At 40.7% G+C, this 18,180-nt stretch overlaps 2 protein-coding genes across 4 annotated transcripts in view; both read left to right on the top strand.

The window, feature by feature from the left end:
* Positions 1-311: 311 nt before the first annotated feature.
* Positions 312-4,268, top strand: LOC109952486 (sterile alpha motif domain-containing protein 12-like). 3 transcript variants are annotated; one of them, XM_020587582.1, is made up of 4 exons: positions 312-423; positions 2,581-2,727; positions 2,954-3,094; positions 3,374-4,268. In XM_020587582.1, exons 2-4 carry the CDS (start codon positions 2,607-2,609, stop codon positions 3,388-3,390), a joined length of 279 nt encoding a protein of 92 aa, XP_020443238.1. In that variant the 5' UTR covers positions 312-423; positions 2,581-2,606; the 3' UTR covers positions 3,391-4,268. The 3 variants fall into 3 exon arrangements, with proteins under 3 accessions (XP_020443238.1, XP_020443236.1, XP_020443239.1); XM_020587580.1 differs by having other exon boundaries at positions 313-427; XM_020587583.1 differs by having other exon boundaries at positions 319-373.
* A 10,948-nt stretch (positions 4,269-15,216) lies between these two features.
* Positions 15,217-18,180, top strand: part of LOC109952487 (exostosin-1-like) — a 4,490-nt gene continuing 1,526 nt past the window's right edge. The window contains exons 1-2 of the mRNA XM_020587584.1: positions 15,217-16,086; positions 17,013-17,675. Coding sequence (XP_020443240.1) covers positions 17,400-17,675 — 276 coding nt within the window. The 5' untranslated portion in view covers positions 15,217-16,086; positions 17,013-17,399. The remainder of the gene's footprint in view (positions 16,087-17,012; positions 17,676-18,180) is intronic.

Below are 18,180 nucleotides of genomic sequence, written 5' to 3'. Positions count from 1 at the left end.
AACTGATGGTGCTGGCAGGCGATGTGCAGGCTGTGCAGCGGTTTGACTTTACCTGCTGTCAGTAATGCCTGTCATGAATAAATAAATGCTGTAATTATAATTTTACCCGCATTTCCGTTTTACATCATGTGCATTTTATTTAAAGCTGTATATGCCTATTTGTTTTTGGACAAGTAGGGGCAGCACAACAAGCTGTAGACTAAATAAAATACCGAATATTAGATTTATCAATGGGGAATTTTGCTGTTTGAACGCACCATACAGATGTACATATTTCTGACAGCACGTAAAGGCATCACGCCAACAGGACGTATCAGTGGGTGGAGCTGGGAGACGGAATGCAGCTACTGTAACACCTCCATGTCCTGGACAGGTACAGACAAGGGTCGCCGCTATTTTTTAACGATAACAAACGCACCGGAAGTAGGTAAATACTGTACAACTTCTCATTCAACAAACCCACACACAGTTCGTACAGATGTCAATGTGCTTTGGTATTTAAAGTCCGTCAATAATGTTTCATGTTGCAGGCTACTGTACTGCACATCACTGGGTTGGTGTGATCCACTGTGCGGGCCTGTCCTCTGTTCACAGAGCCGTACACCAAATCCTATTCAAATTTTAATGATTATATTTGGGATTATTTTACCTGTACAGGTAGACCTTTATTATACCCCACAAAAGATGTTAGAAGGTAACTAATTCAAGTCGGCAATAGACTGAGTCCAAGGACACACTTTGATAAGTCACAGTGTCAACACTGACTTGTAACAGCAGATTAAACAACTGCGCCCAGCAATGAACAGTGTGAGTGAGACGTATAAAAGTTTAGAGCTGCATTTCCTCAAAATATGAACAGAAATTTGCATAAACCTACTGTAGGAGAGAGAATCAAGACCAGGCTCCAAGCACTTTATAAAGTTGGAATTGTTGAGCACTTCCTTCTTAAGATACAGTAAAAAACTGCATATTTAAGACTTGATTAAGAGAAATTACTTATGCAAGGCTGTAGATTTATGTCTTGGGATGTTGGACGATGCTTAACTTGTTTGAACATGGGACTTTAGTTTGGTTCTTACTAGGTATCCAAAAAGAGTTTTTAAAAATAAATTAATTAATGCCACCGTGGTTCCTTGTGCTGTCCATGCCATGGGGACTTTAACTTAGCTTTAAAACAAATCTATTTGGATTAGGTGTTATTCATAAGTTAATAAAAGGCAGTTCAATAAGGTAAGGAGGCAGAATACTGTTCTTTTTACTGTATATTACTTGGTCCTGGTTGAGTTGTAATGGGGCACTGGGTGGTGTGAACATAAATGAAATACTTCAGAGGAAATGAGACAAGCACACAGTCACTTTACTCCCATGCCGATCTAAACCCTTTGGGATCCACTTTGCAGCCATGTATTTTAAGAAATCCTGACCTCAGGCATAAAACAGTTTTCTTTACCCTCAGCACACCCTGAGTCTGAAGGGAACTTTCCTCTGTGTCTTTGCTTGGTGTAAAGGTCTTCATTCACTGTGTGTCACTTACACCGCTGGGACCTCTTACAGCCCTGGCCAATCACGCACCACCCTTAATTAACACAGGAAATCACAGTTCTGTATTTATAACCCCATAACTAGACTGGCCTGCTGAAAAGGTCACATCAACAGTTTAGCAGTTTTTGCCCGATAGCAGCGCAGCCCAAGAGGATATGGCTGGGAGGAAATCCAAATGAACCAGAGGCATAGAAGCAACTTTTAAAAAGAAAAAACTGCAGAACTTTTTTGACTTCTGAGTGCTGGAGCTTCTTGGTCCCTCAGTCATTTCAGGAGGTTGTTGAATTAATCAATGGAAAATACCCTTACTCCGAGGAAGTCGGTGACGCCACGCAAGAAGCAAACTTCATCCAAAACATCAAATATCGAGAGAATCTGACATTTCCTTACCTGTGAGGGACCAGCACAGACAAACAATGTGCCCCGGGGCGAACTGTAAAGAGGGACGTCTGCCTGTTCATGATGACGGTGGCTGAATTCCTCAGGTTACATTCTGTCTGGTGAACCTGTGTGTGTTTTTTAACAGTATTGTTGGTCGTTAGTGAAATAACCTATAATCGGCCTGTAATTTTTCTCATTGTGCAGATGATTTGTTCATTTTAGCACATTTTCCTGCCAGAATAATTAAATAATTAGACAATTATTCATCTGACAGAACATTAATCACCAACAAATTTGATAAGCAAATAATTGTTTAAATAATAATTTTCTATGTTTCATGTCATTGCAAATTGAATATCTTAAGATTTCGACCTGTGTCAGACAAAACAAGCAATTTCAATGCATGGCACACTGGGTTCTGTTAATTATTGACTAGTATTTTAACAAACAATAAACAAATAAGTAAACAATAAACAAATCCAAAAGATATAAAAGGAAGATTCAAGTTATAACAAACTGGAATTATGCTTTACCAACAGTGTTTTTCTCTCATCACTGCAGCAAAGGGCTAAACATCGGGCTACAGCGCAGCGTATGCTTTAGGATGCCTCTCTGCACAGTGATGTCTGTGTGTTGTTAAGTTTTCTGTCTTTCCAGGGAGTTGCTGATGTGGCTGCGGGGTGATGGGCCTGTCAAAGCGAGTGTCGTTGTGGTCGGTGGAAGAGGTGTTGGAGTGGGTGCAGAAGCAGCAGCTGACCCACATCAGCACACTCCAGAAAGCCATCATTAAACACGCTATATCAGGTACAAGTCAAGCATTAAATTCAAATTGCTTTGTTGGAATGTTAGATGAGAGGATGCATGTGTCGAGCAGATGTTAACTTCTGTCAGCTTTTCTAACAGTTGTGTAAGAGACTGAGATAAAACAGCTCCTATTAATATCGATATAAAGCCCTGAATGTGCACTGGTTTTGGTTTACTACTTCTCATTTACACTCGACATGCACTTGATTTGTGAATGAACATTCAGGCCGTGTGTTGCTGAGATTAAAGGGTCATCACCTGGAGCTTCTCGGAGTGGAAGCTGAGCAGCAGCAGCAGGAAATCTTGCAGGGCCTGCTCCTCCTCAGAGTTCAGGAAGAAATCAATGAACTCGATGACATCTGCTCTGGTGAGAATGCCAATAACATCATCTTTGGGGTGTAGCTGAGCTGTAGCTAATAAAGTAGGAGTAGAAACACAGCTTGTTTGACAACTCTGCACCCAAAATAATGAGTCAAAGACCATTAGTGGTGGTGACGACCAACAGTCCTGTGTATGTACATATCATCCATGGCTTTACAGGAGATAGTTTTAGCTCAAAGTTCAGGATTAACATTTAATTTCTTGTGTCCAATAAAAAACCCAGCTGCTAACTTATGCTTTATTTGTTCTCTTTTCTATTCTCCAGAGTGTTTTTCATCATAACAAAATATACATAGGTCAACACAACTTACTGTTTTATTTTCCGCACATTCATCCATCCATGTGAAGAACAGAGAAAGGTGGGAGTGATGGAAAACACTGAGAGAATGTGAAGAGAACGAAGAATCAATGGGGAGTGAAGACAGAAAGAAACCCATTTCCTGTGTGAAATTTGACCTGTGCAGATGGATGAGATGAGTTTTTGTCTGAGTGTCTTTTTTCTGAACCCTACTGTCCATTAGTCTCTGTCTTCTGTCCTCTCGGCTGTGGGTTCCTACTCCCTTTGTAGTATGATAAAATTTTGTATTTGCATAAAATCTGATGTCCTGAATGTGGAAATCAGTACAGTACACTGTGCAGTTGTTTATCACTAACATCCTGCATCACATCGATGGCAGCAAATAATGCTTGGATAGCATTTTATCACCTAAATAGGACTCAGCTGACAAATCTAAAAAAACATTAGGCCAAATAATGAACTGTCAGTTATGTCAGTGGATGGCAGCCACCAATTAACCAAAGTCAAAATCAGAAACATCTATTAAACTCTGGATGTTTAATAGATGTAGTAGAATGTGATGTTTTACACCTAAAACAGGAAGTTAGAACAGGGCTTCTCAGCTGATTGGGACCCAGGGACCACCATTCTGACTAAGAGGCAAGTTGATCTGCTTCTTAAAAATGTTGATAGCTTGTGAACATCATTTATGCAAGTGGTTCTAAAAATTTCAGGCACCTTTTTTTTTAAATTACAAAACCTTATGTTCTATATCCACTGCACGTTTGTATTATGCAAAAGGTCATGTCTATTTCTGAACATTTCTTCCTGGGGCTGCTACATTATGGTTGCTTGAATTAAAAGTGCTGCTTTGGCAACATCACCCTACCTGCTGAGGGTTTTTTTTTTTTGCCAGAAACTCTCGGACTTCAGTTATTCTACTCTTAGTGTAATAATAAGTTACTTGCATGTCAGCTTTTTGCTTTTACAGCTGCGACTCTGTGCATCAATCCAGCGTTCCCCTGTAACTTTGTTGCTGTCTGGTTGGAAAAAAAAACAGACCACCATGAAATATCTAAGACTGCAAAAACTGAAGGTTATAATAATAAAAAAGAATAATGCTCAGCTGACCTCTGTGAATCATGTTATAGATGCTAAAGTGTTGATGAACTATGCAGTAAAAATATATTCAAATCTGTGACGGGAGGTATTTTAAAAGCTATGTTCTGTTTTAGGGGGGAAAAAATGACCTTTTGTTGACATTGACATAGCTGAGGAAAAAGATGTGAAGAGATTGGTGAGTATGGGACATTTGGGGTGTTCAGATGACTGGGATGCTGCTGCTGTAGTTACACTACATGCTTTCTGGTCTCTCCTCAATATTAACATGATTAGTGAACGAAAAGTTCCCAAAATGAGTTGCTTTCTTTACTATAAAGGGCAGGTTACTTTTTTTTTTTTTCAATTTTGCATTAAACCAAATTAGTAGTTACAGTAGTAGAAGTAGAGGTGAAACTTGCAAACCTGTCCTTTAAATCTAGCAGGACAGAGGTGGTAAGATTTAAATGCCTTCAACAAACAGTGATAACCATTTGCAGACTTCTAAAATCACCTTCTAACATAGTCTTTTACTATCACAGGCTGTGTATTATCAGCTTGTTGCAGCTCTTCATAAGATGTTTATATGGAATAAAATATATATCTTTTGTATAATACTTCATACACATTTACCCAATACTAAGAAATATTTGATACATCTGAAAAGGTTTGGATTTCTACTAAGCTGTAAAGTTCTGTGGGTTTGAAAAACATTTACTTGCACAGGGTTTCTAATGACTGGTGAGTTAGAATACCAAAGAATGTCTTTATGCTCCCTAGAAACAAGTACTGCATGCAGTCGGACTCATGCGTACAGTACAGTACAGTACACAGAACGGCGAAGAAGAGGAGGCATACTGCTGTTAAGAGCAAGACACAACACGCTTATGAAAACCTGTGAATCTGGTTTATATGTGTGTATACAGTATGTGTGTATGGGAGAGTGTCACATTTATGTTTACAATTATGTACTGCGCATTTCACCATATTATCCAGCTTTCTACCATGTGACCTTTACTTTCTTTTCCTTTCTACTTCCAAGCTTGGTTGTGTGTATGTATGCGTATGTGTGTGTGTGTGTGTGTGTGTGTGTCTGTGAGTGTGATTAATACACCCAGAGATGGTGTGACATTTGATTTGACGGGGTGTGGCTGAGGAAGCACTAACTCAGCACAAACATAAATCCACCTCACTGACAGAATGACGGGGATGATGAAAAACACCACTGACCCTGATGACAGAGCCAAAACGAGAAGTCTGATGCAAATAACCAAATGTAACACGGGTTATTTTTGAGTTAGATCCTTTGTTAGGAAATCGCACAACAGGGGTGTTTACAGGGAAAAAAATCAAAGACTATAAAAGCTGGTCAAAAAATGAAATATGCTTCCTAAGTGCTTCTTTAATCATGCAAGAAATAGTTTTGTTTTTTGTAATTTGGCCTGTTCTAAATATGACTGAACAAGTTGAATAAGTTCATAGCTGCTGGTGAAGGATGAGTAAACCATGTATAATGAGACAAAGCTCCAGGACTAAATGGAGATGAGACCATTTTGCCAACTCATATATGCATGTTTAGTTTGTAAATATAAAAATTTACACTTTATATGCACAACTTCTTTTTCATGGCAATAAGTCAGTTTTATGCTTTGTCCTTTTTTTTTTTATAGTTTCTTTTACCTGGTGCTGGTGAAATTCCATTTAATTCAAGGAGAACCTGAGACTTCACTTTGAAGAAGCAGAGTTGTAATCACTAAACCTCAAGTCCGAGTTGAGTCTCGAGTCCCCAGAGTCCGAGTCACCAAAGAATAGTTTGAGTCTGTTACCTGAGTCCGAGTCATCAATGTCTATATTAAACACAACTGACACAGCTCGTACCATTTTAAAAGGCATTTATGTACTGTGTGGAACATCTAGGGCCAGCCCTCAGTGTATGAGGGTTCCTCTATTATACTATAAGGTATTTACTATGTAAAGTGCCCTGAGATGATTATTGTTCGGTGCTACACAAATAAACTGAACTGAATTCAGTCAGGAGGGTAGAGACAAGAAAAGAGAGAGAGAGACTGGCTGTTGCTGCAGTATAACCTACTAAAAAGAAGATCACTTTACATCAGTATCACTCTACTTTCTGTGATCCTGCTCAACTAAATTGCTCTTATTACCTTGCAATACATCTGCAGATTCATTCTAATGACTTACTGTATCTCATCCATGGTTCAAAAACCATGCTGTGATTTAATATTTCCACTTGCATTTGTACTGGACTTCTGCCATAGAGCTGCTTAGCAATCAAATTACATCCAACAGCCCGAAGCTTTTCCCTCTGGAGACTCTTCATTTGAAGAGACCATGGATATGTATGGACAAAAAAGAGGTCAAAGCAGCAGGAGCAGAATGATGCTGCTTACTTAAGCCTAACATTCAGTGATGTGTTGACACTGATAGATGTAAATGTTTGTTCTAATTGTATGGTGTCAGTCACAGCTCCTACATTTTCTGAGCCACGAGCATGTTAAATGATATTCATTGTATATTTTGAGGACTTAACTGGACTGATGCAGCCGAGTAGGAGTAAACAGAAGGAAAGCAACAGCAAGACAGACAGTGGATGGATAATAGAGACAGCAAAATAAAAGCGGATTCTGTCCTCATGCTGAGTTTATTAGCAAAGCGCACCTGTTCACTAGCTACAGCAGGTGCCTCTAGCATACAAGGCCAGATGGAGAGTAAATGGGTGGATATGTCTGTGTGTGTGTGTCTGTGTGCTAGTACAATCCCTATGGCTGTTTGCTACCAAACACACCCATTTGTTAAGACAAATGAGTGACACAGGAAGTAGGGTGGATGGGGCGGAAAACCTCCAGCTACAGGCCAAAGAAGACAAAACCAACACAGTATACTTTATTACCTGGAAGTAGAAGATGAGTTTTGTGAACAAATGGTTCATCTATTTCCCCTCACGTCAATGGAAGCGTGGCACTTGATTTATCTTCTCTGTACTGGAAGCTATGGAGTGAAAGAGAGAGAGAGAGAGAGTGCAATAAAGGTATGGAGGATGGGCTCCTACTGCCTTTTAACACCAAAACAGCTCAAATGAATTTAAAGGTGAAGCTTTAATCAGGAAAATAAATAAAGAAATAAAATGCAGACCTCTTAACCTTGTCAGATTTACACTATATGGTTGTAAAGTGTTTAGATAACCTGTCTAAACTATGGTGTGATGCTCACATTCTGAACATTCATATTTCTTGCCAGTTTGTTGTAGTAATGTAGAGATGGTGGCAACAACTACACAAATACAACCCAAATTGTATAAAATGACATGTTTGACATTGTCTTTATTAAAAAAATATACATAACATTCTACAGGAACTCTGGGAACAGCAGCAAACATCATAATAAATCACATCTCAATAAATAAAGCAGATTTGTTTCAAATTAAAGGCAGAATATCTGACAGTAACATAAGAAGTACAAAAACTGCATTAAAGGATGTAAAATCAGAAAGAAAGAGAAGAGCTTCAGAAAAGAAAACACAAATAAAATACTATATTTACATTTTCAGTGTGTGATGAAAGAATGTGAAATTGAGATCAAGATAATCACATATTACAGTCAATATTGATGTCATGATGCATGCTTGCTCCTCAGATGGATCTAAATTATCCTGCTTCACAGACTCGCTTGAAGTCATTCATTTGGCGTCACATAAATATTTTACTCTGTTTAGTCACTGAGGCATAGCTCAACTATAAATCAAAACTTGTGTACGTGTATTTGTACTTTACTGTGTGTGTGTGTGTTTGTGAGCAGGCTTTTAAAACCGAATATTAAAACATTAGGGTTGACAGAATGACAGAGTGTACTTTACAGGGTGCAGAGGATAATTGAAATGCCAAAACCGCAAGATGGTCATTTCATTTTCACATGAATTTACTCTTTCCATCACCAGCTATTAATGCTGAAAATACTTTATGAGGGAGCTGTGAAGGAATTTATTTTTCTGAGCGAATATTCTCTGGATAAACCAGTCATCTCGGAGTTGACAGAAACATTCTCACTGCCCTTAGTCAGCCAGACATCAAATGAAAAACTGTAGTAATGTATAGTGCAGACCTGTGCCATTATAGTCCCTAATAAACAATACACACTCTTACATAATAATGATATTGGAATATAAATTGTTATGCCCCTGTCCAGGGGGCTACGAGTGTAACGCAACAGCTAAAAAGTGTTTTGGGTCCTCAAACCAAGTTTTTAATACTGAAATACAGATAAAGTGAAGTTATTTATTACTACAAATGGGTGAGATTGTAACATCATACTGGCCAACAACAAAGGTCAAAGCAACACACAAAAGAAACAAGGTGCTACACACCATATATTACATATGCTACACAGTTTTACATTTGTATTTCTGGACCAAAAGGCGTAGGAGGAAGCTGATTGCCTATTTTATCTATTTTACAGCAAGTGAGGCAGAACAGAAACACAGCAGACAGACTGACTCACAGCTGCAGGGCGTAGTACGCACACACTGTATAATGGTCCCAACTTTGTTGATTTAGTAACCTTTACAGAACCTCCAGGCAATGTTTCCTGAAGGTTCTGTAAAGGTTAGTCTTGAATAACCTTTACAGAACCCGCTACAGCTAATCCAAAAGCTAGCAGCTAGCCACCTATGGTGGGACCCCCCTGTCTGTCACTCAAAGCGGCTATGCTCTTAATTTTGCATAACTGTATTCTCAAAATGATTTAAAATGCTGTAGCATTAACATTTACTTTAGCCAGAACTGCTGTAAAAGACTTAGCTCAAAGTAGAAAAGGTTTCCACCTCCATATCCGTCTCTGTCAGAGTGAGACATACACAATAATGTCCCTAGTCCTCTTCAGAAGGCAAAACTAATCTTTAGTGGCATGGTGTGATACACACACACATCCCATTGTGTTTATAAGGAAAGAGAAAATACATAGAGAAGAAAACAAACGCAAAATAATCAAACAATAATATGATATACAGAGGACAGATAGTTGCAACCAAACAATGCAAAAGATACATAAAAAGCAAAGCAATGTGACAGAGGTGAGCAGAGTCACAAACATACAGTTCTCCTGTTCATTCCCCAGCAATATCCAAGTCCCATGTTATTTCATTTTTCTCAGGGAACACAACAAACCTGCTCTTATCAGTTATATGAGTTATATCATCTCCACAGTACACAGTATAAAAAATGACAATGTAGTGGGAGAGAGGATGGTGAGACGATCCCCACAGGGGTAAGTCATCTCTCCAGCCTATTACATGTCATCTTGTTGCAGTGGTCAAATAAGATTCCCCTTTATTTGAAAGAGCATAATAAGAACTTCAATTTGAGATAAGCGGGGAGCAGACTGGTGCTTTTGTAGAAGGAGCAGAGCAACCAGTGCGACTTAAAAATGATACTGAGTCAGGCCAGTCAGGATTACAGCTCCAAACCTGTCACTGGAAAACTTCAGGAGTGCAAGTCAAAAACTTTGATGGTAAATATAGTGGTGGAGAGTAACTAAGTACATTTATTCAAGCACAGCACTGAAGTACAATGAGCTGACATCACGAGCATCCTCTGACATTTCACAGTTTGGGCAAATGATCGCAAGCCCTGGGCTAGAGAAGAAGAAGAAGAAGAAGTGATGGAGGAGAAGGAGAAGGGGAGAAGAGGTCAGAGAGGATTCCTGCTTCTCTTCATCCCGAGTCCTGGAGGCTCTTCTATTGATTGACCCTAGTATGTTTGTTAGTTCTTCTCCATGCACTCCCTCTGTGCTCACATACACATTAGCAGCAAGTGGTGGTGACATGAGAAATCAATTTGCACTGCAGATGCACTGGGGTGCTGCAGAGCATTGCGTTCACCTCACAGCTCTCTGTGACTCAGAAACTGAGTGGTGCAAAGCTACACTATGCTGTAAAGGTTCTGTCAGTCATGACTCGTGTAAAGCAGCTCAGAAACGTTTGGTGCATTATCTCATCTGATGAAGGCAACCAACAAAGGGATTTCCCTGGTCCTTCTTCTTTCCCTTCTTCACTGTCTTTAAATAATGCAAAATCAGTAGGCATAATTCATCCACTATCTATACCGCTGAACAGGGTCATGGAGAGGCTGGAGCCAGTCCCAGGTGACACTGGGCAAGAGGCGGGGTCCACACTGGACAAGTCACCAGTCTATCACAGGGCTGACACTTAGAGACAAGCAATGCTGTGGCCTTCACAGTCACCAGATCTCAACCCATTTGAACAACCACAGACCACATCACTTTTAACTAGAGCCAGATTAGAAGGCAAAATTTCTTAAATAACTACAACTGAGATTTCATAGACTGTTCATCCTAAAAGTCAAGTGAGTTTTTTGAATTGGGTGAACTGACTTTGGTGGTTGTTATCTCTGCAGACAGAACTGGTGACTTGCTTTGTGTGACTGTCCATCTTGTCATCTCTTGTTACAGTGTTCACAGCTAAAATGCTGCTGTTTGTGATGTGTTGGACCGTTTGACAAGATGTGATTTTACTGTCTCTGTCTGTATCCATGACTACATGCATTTGGAAAAGCAACGGCCATTAATGCAGTTAAGTGTTAACAGTGTATATATGCCATTACTGTCAAAGGCATGTCAGCGTTTAAACATTTTTAGCTACTCTGCGAGACAACAGCTGACAGAAGAAATGAAACAAGGTTCAACAGAGCAGGAGCAAGATGCAGCAGCTGACACACAACGCCAGCTGTTTCACTGGTTCCAGGTTGAAGTTTAGTCTGCTGATGAAGACCATGCATGAACAGATAATGAAACAATGGACCTCTGGGCTCAGATATGTAGAAGGTCCCTACTCTCCTTGACCTCTAGGACCAAGAGTCAGACTCGGCAACCACATGATCTGTAGTCTGTCTTATTGAGGTTGTTTTGTATCAGTGTTTGCTATTTTGTTTCTTTGACATTTTGCACCTATTTTGTTTAATTTTGGCTGGAGCCAATCCCAGCTGACATTGGGTGAGAGGCAGGGTCCACCCTGGACAGATCACCAGTCTATCACAGGCCTTAAATGTAGACAAGCAACCACACACACTCGCACTCACTCCTACAGGCAATTTGGAGCCACCAGTCAACCTAAGCTGCATGTCTTTGGTCTGTGGAAGGAAGCTGGAGCACCCAGAGAGCATGCAGACTCCACACAGAGAGGCCTTGGGTCGAGTGGGAATCCAGAACCTTCTTGCTGTGAGGCAACAGCACTAACCACCTCATCATAAATATAGATGCTGTTCAGAATTTTGGATTTGTGTTTGAAATTAATTTTTGTGGTTCCACCATGAAAAAGCAGCCGGCGACTGATCCACCATGTGATACTTCATGCACGTCTCTAGACCGAGCAGGCTTTCAGCTGTTCTGCTGGTTTATTATGATTCTCATATAGATAATAATTACAGCAGTGCAGGTTCACTTTATGTTTTGCACGGCACCAGATGGTCTGAAAATGTGAATATTTGAATTTGAATATTACAAGACATCCTCAAATCCTGGGCGCGAGTATCTGAACAGAACAGGACTACTGTGATAGCAGCCAGTGGCCCAGCTGGTGTTTAGTGTGCGTGAGCATGTGCGCAAGCAAGCAACACACAATCACAAGCCAGGACAGAGTTGCTAGTTTTGTATTTGTGTGTGTTGGGACAGGGGTTGTACATGTGCTCCGAGCCAAGGATGTGACTCAGTCAACATTGTTAGCACTTTGTCTCCTCCTCAGTGCATCCTGAACAAAGATTTAGACCGAGTCAGAGCCTTTTTCTCTCACACAGGAATCACCTCTCAGGCCTCAATTCAGATGTTTTGTGTCACTCCACTGTCATTGCACTAAGGATATCACTGTCTGGTTGCATGAAGTAATGCCCCCGGACTTTGCCACCAATCCCAGGCACCTCACCTACCCCGCCCGCTCACACACCCACTCCCAGTTTTCTCATTATCCCAGCCAATGTTTAAACCTGCCAGCTGCACTAACATCCTGCCTGTTTGTCATTCTCCTCTGTGCTGTTCATGCTATGAACACATGTTCTTGCCAATCTGTTTTGTTTTCTAACTGTTCCTTTACCTGGACCTGATCGCCTGCCTGTAAGTCTTTTGCTTTACCAAATAAAGTTAGTTTTATCATTGCACCTGCCTGCCAGTGTGTCTGCCTCATTCCAATTACCTGACATGAACATCTGACAGTAAGACCTCCTCTCCATGCACACAGACCTTCCATCCTGGGTAATCATACTGGAATTAAATAGAACAGAATTGCATAAAAGCAAGGTGTCAAGACACAAAGACCCAATGAACCACCTCTGGGGGTGATCAGAGACATCAGACCAGAATATTAATAGAAGCACAATGATCAAATACCAAAGTAGATGCAATGGTTTAATATCCTGTCCTGTGCTCTGCCCTTACTTCCATTGTTTCAGGGTGATTTTCTTACTAGTGAAGGTTGTAAGGGCTGTTGTGCAGTCTGAAGGAATACATGCTGAATGCCAACGTCTCAATATGTTTTACAGTGGAGAAAAATCACTTTGCTTTCTTTAGCCATACTGTTAATATCTTAAAAAGAAACGAATATCAGTTAAACATAAGACTATAAATCACAGTCATTTGTAGTAAATACACAAATAGAAAGAGTCAGGTCTCTAGAAAAAAACTATTTTTATGTATTAAGGAAGAGGATCAGGGCCACTGCACAAATAAATACAACCTCATGTTAAACCTGGATCCAGTCTCATCTGAGATGTTCATACAATAGAGAAGTGGTAGAGAAGCAGTACTGCTGAGCTGTAACATAAGCTTCTAGATTGATGGTGAAAATGAGGAAGTGGAGGAAATGAAGCGGCGGACTGAGATTGGAAACAGATCAACGCTGGCTTTCTCTCTGGTGCTCTGAGCACCAATAGGACCTTTTTAAGATTTATCATCCCCTAACCGACCACAAAGCCATCACCACCAGTGATTCAGAGTTATCATAGGACAGGTAAATGAAAATAAAACATCACGTCCTGGTTTGCTGAGAGACACAGTAGGAGTGTTTTAGTCAAATGTTGGACTTTTGTATTTTTTCAAGTTGTCAAATAAACCCAGAACTTTTATTGGTTTACCTTTCATAACTCTTCAAGCTCCTGGATTTATGTACCGCTCCCAGCTTCTGTGAAAGCTTTTGGCACCAGAGCAGCAAACCCATAAAACTACAACAGCGACAAGGTTCAAAGACTCTCGAGCAAAAGGGAAAGTCAAGACTACACTGTTATACAATTAGAAGCACTAAGATCAAACCAGACTTATCAGTGAACACACAACATTTGTAGATTCTGCACTGGGATTGTTTGGAATATAATCATGAAAATTTACAGAAATGTTCAAAATGTCAGGTGTTACTGTAGCTCTGTCACATACAGTGCCATGGTATGACTGGGTAAATAAACGGGTACAGACTGTAAAGGTATGACACAGTGTGTATCAATGTGAAATGTGTCTATTTTCTCTTTTATATTCAATATGCCAAATATAATTCTTACATGCAAGACAGATGTTCTATTTCTGAAGCACTAGAGACCACAACTCTTCTGCCCTGACTTGTACACAAGCATCTGTGTCATCACTTAGCTAAGGCATGTTAATATTAATTTGCTGTGCAGTTCCCTGATTTCACCTTAAATCATTTGTCAGACATGTCTCCCTGGATCCTAATACTGTACCAAAACCATAGTCACTGGGGTCTATGTATTGTCCCATCACAAGCTGTAAAGAGACACTAATTTGCCATCACAGACTCTTACACACGGATCAGAGGCTGATTTTCAGATCAGTCCCTAAAAGCTGAACTTGTGTTGAAGAGTTGGTTGCAAACTCTGCCACAAGATGGCGCTGTCTGATGTGTCTGTGTGTGAGCCACACGTCTGTGAACTCTAATTTATGAGATAATGACATCGATTTAAACCGTGGGCAAATTAGTTTTATTCAGTCAGTGTCGTATTTACAAATAACAGCAACGTGAATGAGGGGGCTAGAAAAAAGGGAAAGATCAGTGGTTCAGGTGGTTGGTAAAAGTTGATTGATTGGGCCAAATATTCAAATCATTGAGAGATTTAATGAGCTAAGACTTAATTAAAAGTGCAGACGTTTGCAGACGCGTCTGAGCCATGACAAATCCCTTTAACGTAATTTGACACCAAATTATCAGGGGAGCCCAGGCTCAGTGAAATATTTTATTTTACAAATGCCACAATTTAAGACCAACGACGCTAACACCCCCCCAAAGTGTAGCCTAAATCAGTTTTGTAAAGTTAAAGGCTACATCATTTGGCTGTTAGAAAAACTGTTTACGCCTTTAGAACGACTTAGTGACGCACCAAGCACCAGCTCAGAAAAATAACTTTGGTAAGAAAACGCCAAGTTTAATGTCAAAATGGATATTTTACTGATAAGAGGTTTATCCTAAAGTTAAACTGTGTGTTACCAATAAACATATGAATCCTAAACTCAGAATGCTGAATGGAGTTTGGTTTGCAAAAGGAAATTCTGGGTGACAGTTACAGGGGCCCGGATTGCTCCTCTGGGACTTCTTAGTAATCTGGTTTTACGCTATACAATACTGTTATAACGGGTGCTAACAGACTGAGATGCGGAATTATGGCGAGCTCCCATACCTTGTGAGGACCAGCTGACGCCCCGTGCACGCTCCGATCCCTTAGTCTGCCAGCTTGCTGCTGTCTGCCTTATCAGCGCTGCTATACTGATGCTGCACGGTGGCGCAGCCCAGATCCAACGGAGGATTTAAGAATGGAAACGTGAGGCCAGCGGGCGTGCTGGAAGCGAGAATTCGGGATGGAATAACCCAGAATACAATTCATGATGTTGGTTTGATGCATTCATTTAACCTTATGGAGAACAACCGCTGCTTGCCACTTGGCGGACCATGAAGTCTCTCCTAACAGGATTTTACTGACGCGCGTCGCTCCGGATCAGGTGCGCCGGCGTTGTCGATATTTTCCCAACTTACCTGGGATGATGATTTTTCTTTATTTCTCACCGTAAGACGCAGTGCACAGCTGAGAGTGTGGATTTTGACCTCAAAGTTTGGATCGTCTCTTGACGGCATTTTTAGTAAAGGGGATGGCAGCTGTACACTGGAGACGTACGCGCTTTGGTTCACACGTCGGTTACTTCTGAATAGATGCGGTCCGTGTAGATGCTCTGGTAGATGGGTGTGTATCTAAATCCACATCGTGGTTACCTGCCGAACTGACGGATCGCTGTGTATTCTCCCTGTCAGCGTCTCGTTTATTATGAGAATCACTCCTCTTTCCTTTCCCGGGGAAAGTTTGACTCAGATCCGGAGGAGGATGAAGGCAGCGCCTTCTGCTGAGCTCAGTGAACGCCCCTAAGCCTGCTTTTAATATCATTTATCATTTGTCGATGGATTTGTGATTCGGAATTTGAAGTCTAACTGGAGAATGTGTATCCAAACTGTGGAGCCCTGCTCAGGCTGGAGGGGAGAGCAGCGGACATCCCGATCCCTTCCTGGGACCACAGGTGTTCCTTGTAAACAGGTAGATTACACCGAGTTGAGTTTAGTGATAAATCTTTGATAGAGATGTTTATATCAAGCGTTATTGAAGATAGTGAAGAAATGAATTTTCAAGGGCTATAATTTACTAAATGGCAACAAAAGCCACCTGTCTGTTCCACATGCAGCACAGTGCTCCAATCTCCATTCAGAAATCCAGCAGTTTAGTGCGCATCGCACAGGATCGAGGACCTTTCTCTGAGCTTATAAATCTCCAACTGACTCGCTTTCATTCCACACACACACACTTCTAGCTTTACACTCTAGTTATATTCATGAAAATGTTGGAGTATATTCAACATAATCCTGGAAACACACGGCGCTGTCAGCTGTTTAAAAAAGTCACAGCTTTGCAGAAACCAAATGCTGTGTATCAAATGCCACATTTGCACCATTTAAATGAAATTGTAAAATGTGTTTAGTCCCAATGTATTGGATACATATTTTTGCTAAGGGACAAAAGCCTAATTGCCAAAACCGTGAAAGGCACAAGGCGTCAGAAGGTTAGGGCTGTATTATAGGTGCTTCTATTTAAAATGCATCGCTGACTAAATCAACTGATGATAAACAAGACATTAAAATATTATGCCATTAATAAAAACTATGAGTTATTGAATACAGGTCTCTACCGATTTTTAAAATTTATTTATTACATTTAAAAGAATATTGCAAACATATCCTCGTGTGTGTATTTAAAACAGCACCCTGGAGTTTGAACTGATACATATTACCATTTGTATTTTGTTAAGGGCGTGAACAAAATGTGTTGCTTCGTTAGTGACACTAAAGATGACAAAACCTGACAACAGAAGAATCTTAACCTTTGTTAGCTTGAAATTACAATGCATTAAACATGGATTTCTATTTATATGAATACAAATTTAATTTTTATTTCTTTTTTTCTTGCAGTGACTCCAGATCCCAAGATGCTGAGCTGTGGGTAGAGAGGGTGCCCTGTGGGTCCAGCTGACTTGTGTCCACCTCCCTGCAAACCCTCTCCTCATCATTTCCCACTTCCTAATCTGCCTTTCTCCTCTTTTCCTTTTATTCATATCCCTCCTCTTCAACGCTTCATCCTCCCTTCTTTCCCCTTCACTCCGTCTCTTACTTTATCCTCTTTTTTAAAATCCCCCCTTTCACTTAACACTTCACCTTCACCACTAGCTGCCTCTCACTTTCCCCTCTTCCCTCTCCTGTTCCTACTGTAGTTTCCTCCTATCCTCCCTCCTTCCCTCATTCTCTTCACACCCCCTCCCAAACCAACCACCTTCTCTTCTTCCTCCCCCCGCAGCACACATGCAGGCCAAGAAGCGGTACCTGCTTGTGTCTGTGGGGGCCGGTCTTCTCTTCCTCGTCTACCTGTGGGGTCTGCACATCGAGGAGTTCCAGCAGCAGCCTTACCAATATCACCAGTTTCCCCAGTACCACCAGCAAGAATACCAGTACTACCATCAGAGCCAGGACATGTTCCAGCCCCAGCCCCTGCCCCAGAGAAATCCTTCAAGACCACCAAGGCACTGGCCAGAGTCGACTGAGCTGCTGGAGCCGTACCTGGAGGGGGGAGAGCAGGAGGTACATAAAGAGTAATGTTCTTTTCTAATAGCAGAAGAATTCAGCACCATTACCTTAAATTACACTCCACTCATTTAGCATTGCACTCATGTAACACTGTCATGTCAGTTCAGAACCAGAGATATTGACTTTTTTAATCCACACATTTTACTACTTTGTCAAAATTTGGCAAGTACTTTACCCATAATGCAATGTGACTGCCAACATTAAGCTCAGTGTGTTATGTTATTATCCACTGAAGCAGCCTTGTGCCACCACCCCCAGGCAGAGATGAGCAGTGTGCTACAGATGCCTGGTAAATGCACTTCTTTGGAACTTGACATCACCAGTTTCGGTCTTCGGCTGCGACAGCGCAGACTTTTTCAGATTTCACACGACTTTCACTGAAAGCACAAAAGAAGTTTCATGACTTTTTTCAGCTCCCTTTTAATTAAAAGTAACAATTGTTATATTAGAGTACTCAGCTATGAGCAGAAGTCCTTTATTAAACATTTTTAAATATGAT

This window comes from Monopterus albus, unplaced genomic scaffold (genome assembly GCF_001952655.1).
Source record: "Monopterus albus unplaced genomic scaffold, M_albus_1.0 scaffold463.1, whole genome shotgun sequence".
NCBI lineage: Eukaryota > Metazoa > Chordata > Actinopteri > Synbranchiformes > Synbranchidae > Monopterus > Monopterus albus.
Note: the sequence above shows the minus strand (reverse complement) of the source record. Positions and strands in the feature narration are given on the sequence as shown.

What these genes read in the sequence shown, in the direction of transcription:
- LOC109952486 (XM_020587582.1), top strand. Translation starts at nt 2,607, where the DNA reads ATGGGCCTGTCAAAGCGAGTGTCGTTGTGGTCGGTGGAAGAGGTGTTG. An exon ending in CATTAAACACGCTATATCAG is followed by an intron (nt 2,728 to 2,953) that starts GTACAAGTCAAG and finishes ATGAACATTCAG; the next exon opens with GCCGTGTGTTGCTGAGATTA.